A 7,588-nucleotide genomic window follows, 5' to 3' on the forward strand; every position below is an offset into this window, starting at 1 on the left:
CCGTATCAGCCTCCCTGCCTCGGTACCACGTTTAAACCAGGGCCTATCGTCTCTGTCCCCAGGGCGGGAAGTCTCTTCTGTGTAATGCGTGTGACATTCTGCATACCGATAGGAACTCTTTGACAAGGAAGAAAACAGTGAGGATCTAGGGAACGACGCCCATTAACTTGGTTACAGGGAACAGGGGTTCCCTGAGGACCCACTTACCATATTCTGTTGGCAAAGCCAATAAAACTGCTGGAATTTCTGGGACATGAGAAGCTGGGCACTCCCGACGGCACTCCTGATTTTCCCGAGAACTGTTTAGAACAAAAACAAAAAAACAACAGCTTCAAAACTGGGTCGATTAAACAAAAGCAGAAACATCACACCAAGGGAGCGGGTCCCGCTGGAGAGGAAACTCCGAGGACTTCATCGTGCCGAGTGCATTCGCCGGTGAGTCGGGCCTCCGCCTGCTCCGTCCCCAGCTCACGAAGGAAATCCAGAGATGACCAGATGTCACCGCGGGGACATTCTCCTTGGGTATTGGGAGAAACTTAGTTTAAAAGGCGGCCTATACCTCAGGAAGTTTTCCTTATTTTGGCATCGAGATTATTTCAGTGCTGCTGTTTGGATGAGCTGGAAGACACAAGAACACGTGTGAGTAAAAGCAGCCTTGAGTTCTTCCTGTTTTTATGGACTCCGTGACGTGTTAGTGAACTCGGTTAGGTGCGAATTCCTTCATTTTCAGAAAACAAACACATCCATATGTGTTCTCTCATTGGATTTGATTAAATAATTTCTAGTGGACTGTGGGCCGCTATCTCCTGGCAGTGCCGTGAGGTGTGTGTTATGTAGGAAGAGTCTGTGTGGACAGAGGCCGCACAGGAAGGTCGTAGCAGCTAAGACGTGGCTCCTCTCCTGGAGATGGCAAAAGGGTCACGAGTTTCTGAATATGCTCACAGCTACTAAACTCACCAATCCAGGTACCCAGTAAACGTGTAATGCACACGCTACACTTCTGAAGTGCTGAGTCAGCAGACCACAGTTTAGTGAGGTAGGAAGAATTAATCTACAAATGGTTCCTAATTGCAATGACTTTATTTGGTTAATCAAATAGTAATTTTTTCTTTTTTTTTTTTGAGACAGGGTCTCGCTTTATCTCCCAGGCTGGAGTGCAGCAGCATGACCTTGGCTCACTGCAACCTCCGCCTCCCAGGTTCAAGCAATTTTCTGGCCTCAGCCTCCCCAGCAGCTGGGATTACAGGTGCGCACCACCACGCCTGGCTAATTTTGTATTTTTAGTATAGACAGGGTTTCTCCATGTTGGTCAGGCTGGTCTCGAACTCCCGACCTCAAGTGATCTGCCCATCTCAGCCTCCCAAAGTGCTGGGATTACAGGTGTGAGCTGTTGTGCCCAGCCGTAAAATTTTTAAAAAGAATATACTGTATGTGTGTGTGTTTATTTTTATTTATTTATTTTGAGATGGAGTCTCTGTCACCTAGGCTGCAGCGGCGTGATCTTGGCTCATTGCAGCCTTCACCTCCCGAATTCAAGCGATTCTCCTGCCTCAGCCTCTGGAGTAGCTGGGATTACAGGCGCTTGCCACCAAACCCGGCTAATTTTTGTATTTTTAGTACAGACAGAGTTTCACCATGTTGGCCAGGCAGGTCTTGAATTCCTGACCTCCAGTGATCAGCCTGCCTTGGCCTCCCAAAGTGCTGGGATTACAGGCATGAGCCATCGCACCTGGCTCGTATGTGCGTGTGTTTTAGAGACAGGGTCTTGCTCTGCTACCCAGGCTGGAGTGCAGTGGCAGGTAGCTCACTATACCCTCCAGTTCCTGAGCTCAAGCCACCCTTCCATCCTGGCCGCTGAAAGTGCCGGGATTACAGGCGTGAACTACCATGACTGGCCATAATATAATTCTATCAGTGGAAATAATTTAACCAAGAAAAATAGATGCAGCTACTTTTGCGTTTAGACTAGTCAAAAAAAAAATACTCTGTTCAAGGAGTCTGTCTCCGAGCCTTCCGAGCTTCCTCATTTTCCTCCTCCCCTGTGTTCACACCCACTCTTGCGTCTGCTGTCAGCCTGGTCTCCACTTTGTAAATAATAGCTTTGGTAGATCCTAGCTCACCATGATCTTCAAAACCACACAGGAATCCACTGGAACCCATTTCTTACCAGTGCACCCCGGGCCCACGGATCTCTGCTAGGTTTTATTTACTGGAGCAACAATTCAACGTCATTCCATAGAGCGTGCCCAGTACACGTATGTGGCTTTTCTGTACCCAGGTCAGCACTTGGGGCCAGGCTGCCCACCAGGCAGGGGGCAGATGATCTAAGCATCTCCTCGCCTCTCAGTTCACACCAAGTCTCCCCGTCACGGCCTTCAGCACGGGCGCTTCAAGGTGGGGCCGTCCTTCCTGAGCTTGCCCAGGAGGCATCTTCCGCTTCTTCCAGCCAAGCTGATTATTCCACCTGCTCTTTTTATTCTCCCTGGAGATTCTCTGCCGAGCACAAATCACTAACCTGCATGACACACCCTAAAACTGAAAGTGCTGCTGGTTTAACTAGCCCAGCCCTTTCTCCTGCTTTCACTGGAAGGAAAAGGGGGCACTTATCCTGGAGATTTGCCCCCTTGAATGCAGAGGCGGGAGATCCATCCCCACTTACATCTGCGGCTTTACCTACTTCGCGAGGGAATACTGATGCGCTCGAGGTTTTGCCTAGAGACGTGCAGGTGCCTGGAGCTCAGGGGACTTTGCAGACCCACCTATGCCTCGCCTGGGAATCTTGTGCCAGGCATGGCCTGACTCATGGGGTCTGGGTGGGCCAGAGAGTCCGTTTCTTTCGAGCGTTTAGGAGATGCCCCCGCTGGCTCCCAGGGCACACCTGACTGTGGAAGCCTAGACAGCATTTCCAGAAGTCGAAACCGAGGTCCAGGGAAGTGAACTCAACCCCCGTGGAGGTTCTTCCACAACAGCAGCTCTTTCCCCAGACATTCCTTAACAGTCAGTCCCAGAGACAGGTACTGGTGAGATTCGTTCCACACGATCCAGAAACTGGCATCAGAGACCCTGGCATCCTGCCGCCCAAGCCAGGGCGCTGCTTTAGGGAAGAAGAACCACATGTCATGGGCACAAAGGGCCTTAATGTTCATGTAATAAAATGCTATGAGCCAGGCGAAAATGACGTTGCAGAGATAACTTTGATTTGAGAAGGCTTATGACACGCTGTGACCCGGGAGTCGACCACACACCAGGGTGTGCGGTGCGTCTCTCGTTTTTCAGAACAGGAAGGTCTGGCATTCTGTGCCACATGTTTTGTCCTGGGTGGGATAATGGACTTAAAAACATCCTTTTCTGTCTTGTCTTATTTTTCTAAAGTGAAGATTGTTTTGCTCCCCACAGTTTTATTATGAAGCTTTTCACACATGCAGAAAATGGGGAAGAAAAGTGGAACCCACAGCTCCCTCCCCGTTCTGTGGAGACGGCTGTTAGTGTTGTCCTGTGGTATCTCTTCCTGAGCCCTTTACCTGCGACCACCTTGTAGAACCAAGGCCACTGTCACTCCCGCGAAGGTGACAATAGTTCCTGAATATCATCTAATTCTCCATTGCTTCTAGGGTATGAAAAAGATGAAGAAAGCATAACTTTAATAAAAGCAAATAACTCGGATAACACTTTGGCATCATTTCAGTCTTGAAAAGAAGAAAAGAATGGAAGGTTGTCTGTCAGGCATCTTAACACTGGGGCCTCGTGCTGCTCACAAATCCACTTCAAGACAGGCTGCTCTTCCATGGAGCTGATTTGCCAGCCAGCCTGGGAACAGAAGGGAGGGGAGGACTGGAGAAGGAAGGCTGGAGCCCCTGCCCATGTGGCCTAGGATGGAGCTGGCAGGGCTCTGAGTTGGGGTGAGGGGAGTGGAGGGGCCGCTGCGGTCAAGATACAGCTGGAGGCGTTGGGGCTTGAGCGGTTTTTTTTTTCTTTTTTTTTTTTTGAGACAGAGTCTCGCTCTGTCGCCCAGGCTGGAGTGCAGTGGCCAGATCTCAGCTCACTGCAAGCTCCGCCTCCCGGGTTCCTGCCATTCTCCTGCCTCAGCCTCCCGAGTAGCTGGGAGCTACAGGCGCCCTTGAGCGGTTTCTTGAAAGGGGTGATGGTGAAAGCCCCTCATCCTTCCTCTGCGTGCCGATGCCCCCAAAATGAACGTGTTCTGCAGCCTTGGTCTCGATGATGAGGGGAGGAATCATCTTTGCTTTTGAAATGTTGAATTTCTATTTCTTTTGTATTCTAAAACCTGGGTAATTAATGAAGATATTTAAAGGGACTATTTTAAGCAAGTGGTTGCTGCAGAAATATATAGAAGTGGATGAATAGATGAATTTATTTTGCCAACTCTATTCTTCCTCAAACTGTAATTAAAGTCTATCAGTTTTTTAAAATTTGAAGTTTAATCCCCAATTTTCACATTTCTCTTAAAGTGGAATTCAACTCAACTGTTAATACAAAGTACTTCAATTTATACTCTTTAACACAACATGAATATATGGGCAATATCTTGGTATTGATTTAATGTAGTGGAGAGTTATTACAAAGGGAATAAATTGAATATTGCTAGGGAGAGATAATGAATGTCAAAGAGTGTAGCTAATGACATGCCTGCTAATGGCAGGAGAATTTTGCTGTTCAGTGACTGAGAATGATCCTATCTGATACCTATAATGTAAATAGCTTTCTATAATTGCAAAGAAGTTGAAGTGAAAATTCAATTTATTCTCTTCCAGTCTCTACTTTCGCCATAGTTTAGACACTTGTGGGGGCTATACTAAGGACTAATTCTCATCCGAATGCAAATTCACAGAGAACCTGCTAGAACCCTTGCCTTTGATGTACAAAGAAATTTGATTAACATACTTGGCTCTTTTATTTTTTCTATCATTCCAATTCTATCTAAATTTGGTATGAAGTAACATAATTTACACTATTCTGGTGTTCTAATATTTGAGATGGATGTTTATAAAATTTGCAGAGTCTGAAATGATCATTTGAGTATTTGTAACCTCTGATCCCCTGAGATTCCCTTGTGACTAATTTTGTAGTGGGGTCTGCCTAAGTTATGGCTCCCAGAAATCTCCTTTGAAGACGAGCCTCATCATTTTCATGTTTTTGAGCACATCTATTCTGTGTGTTTTTAATGGATGTATCACAGTTGTACATATTCCTGGGGGCACATGTGATATTTGGACACATGTTTACAATGTGCTATGATCAAATCAGGGTGACAGGGACGTGCATCACCTCAAACATTTATGTGTGTGTGTTGGGAACATTACAATTCTTTTAGCTAGTTTGAAATACACAATACATTATTAACCATGTTTTCTTACTGTACTATTGTATACTAGAACTTATTTCTTCCACCTAACTGTATTTTTGTACCCATTAGTATGAATCAACTTCTCTTCCTCCTCCCTCCTGTTCCCTTCCCAGACTCTGGGAATCTACCAGAGTAGATTGGAGAACCATCCACCTTCATTAGCTGCTTTTTTTTTTTTTGTCTTTGGGATAATAGCCATTCTAGCTGGGATGAGGTGATATCTCACTGTGGTTTTGATTTGCATTTTCCTGATGGTTAGTGGTGTCAAATCTTTTATCACATACCTGTTGGCCCCTTGTATGTCTTCTTTTGAGAAATGTCTATTCAGGTCTTTTGCCCATTTTTGAATTGTGTGTGTGTGTGTTTTTTTTCTGTTGTTTCAGCTCTCTTATATATTCTGGTTCTTAGTCCCTTGTCAGATGTGCAGTTTGCCGACATTTTCTCCCATTCTGTGAGTTGTCTTTTTACTTTGCTGACTGTTTACTTCTCCTGTGCCGACAAGCATCCATGCCTTTTTATGGTCTGATTTCCCCATGGCCATTTAGTTGGGTTGTGTGGTGACATCTTCACAGGTGCTTAGCAGAGGCCTGGTCAGTCGGTTGATTCTCTTAGTCGGATCCACATAATGGACACAGTCCATGACCTGCATCTCCCAGGAGGTTTGGAAGCAGTGGACATTCCGTTAAGCTGTGTGATACATTGACCCCTAAGGCTGGTAGCTGCCAATATGTGCACAGGCATCTGCTGTGCTCAGAACATCATCAGTGTTTCTGATGCCTCCATCTTCTCTGTTGGTCTGAGACCGCCTGGGTCAACCATGGACACAGGCACAGTTTCTCTGTGGCCACGTCCTCCTCGTCCCCTGCACGGAGCATGTGTTCTTCTGGTTCTCAGAGTTGCTCTGGGCTCTTTGTCATCTGCTGACCTCTGTGAGTGCCGACTGCTCGGGTGCTTCTTCCCATCCAGACCATTGTCTCAGATGGAAGACGGCCCAGGAGATACAACGCCACACATCTGACCCCAGCTCTTGTGTTAATATGACTTGTGGTCATTCTGGCTGTCAAAGGAGACCTTAGTGAGCAAATCCCTATGCGCCTCCCAGCATTAGTGTTTGCCTGGAATGTGGCATCTGACCTGGTGCACACGTAGATTATTTGTTACTTTGGGAGGAGTTGCTTGGGGCAAGGAGGTTTCCGATACCGCTTGAAAGATCCTGTGTGTACATGGGCTGCCTTGGTGAGTTCTTGATGAGAGCTGCATCTCAATGGAATTATTCAATAAAGTCTTAGCTTGGGAAGGATTCCTTTTGTTTTAGCAAATGTGCAAATTTTTGATTTTTCCTTTATGTATTCACCCATTTGGTTTAACATAATTAATACAAAAATCTTAAAACATTAGTAATGATTTACAATGTCTTGAGAGTACTTTTATTAACAAGAGGAGGCCTGCATTAATGTGACTTCATGCAGACCAGCATTTCTTTGGGTTCACAATAGTTTTATTAACCACAGAAGATTGAATGAATCTAGATTCATTCAATCAGTTCAGGGAACTGTGTTATGAAATTATATTTTAGGCAAAAATTACTTCATATAATGGAAATTTCAATATTCAGAGATCAGAGTTTGTCTCATAAGCCATTTAATTTAATCTTTATTTTAAAAAGTGCCATAACCAATAACCCTGTATCTGCTCCTAAAATTAGGACTGGAAATTAAGGTTATCATCTTACCTTTTAAACATTTAGGGAATTATCTGAGCTTGATTAATATTGTGCTAGTTTTATGGACAAAGTACATAGATGAGAGGCATAACAAGTGTTTTGACATCTTTGTCCACAAAAAGATGAAGGTATCTGGGCAATTTAAGAAAAGAAATTAAGAAAATCACAAAAAGTATCAAGTTCATCCATTCTCTGTTCCTTGTGTTCAAAGTTTATAGCAATGCAGTTACATTTTCTGATTAAAAATTAGCTGGGCATAGGGGCGCTCAGCTGTAATCCCAGCTACTCAGGAGGCTGAAGCAGGAGAATTGCTTGAACCCAGGAGGCGGAGGTTGCAGTGAGCCGAGATTGCACTACTGCGCTCCAGCCTGGGCGATGGAGTGAGACTTCGTCTTTAAAAAAAAAAAAAAAGTAGAGCAAAGACAAGCACAATCAGGATCATTTCAGTGGATGTCTATAGAATGCGAAGTGTATAAGCTACTTCCAGCCTCCGAAACTGAGGA

General features: G+C 45.2%; 1 protein-coding gene across 2 annotated transcripts in view; it reads right to left on the bottom strand.

Moving 5' to 3' along the window:
- The window catches only part of DLGAP2 (discs, large (Drosophila) homolog-associated protein 2), a 231,379-nt gene that overhangs the window by 15,330 nt on the left and 208,461 nt on the right, over positions 1–7,588 (bottom strand). For both annotated transcript variants that reach the window (XM_011968600.1, XM_011968599.1), the window contains one exon: positions 208–299. In XM_011968600.1, the coding sequence (XP_011823990.1) occupies positions 208–299 (92 nt within the window). The remainder of the gene's footprint in view (positions 1–207; positions 300–7,588) is intronic.

Source organism: Mandrillus leucophaeus, unplaced genomic scaffold (assembly GCF_000951045.1).
Source record: "Mandrillus leucophaeus isolate KB7577 unplaced genomic scaffold, Mleu.le_1.0 Scaffold85, whole genome shotgun sequence".
Taxonomy (NCBI): Eukaryota; Metazoa; Chordata; class Mammalia; order Primates; family Cercopithecidae; genus Mandrillus; species Mandrillus leucophaeus.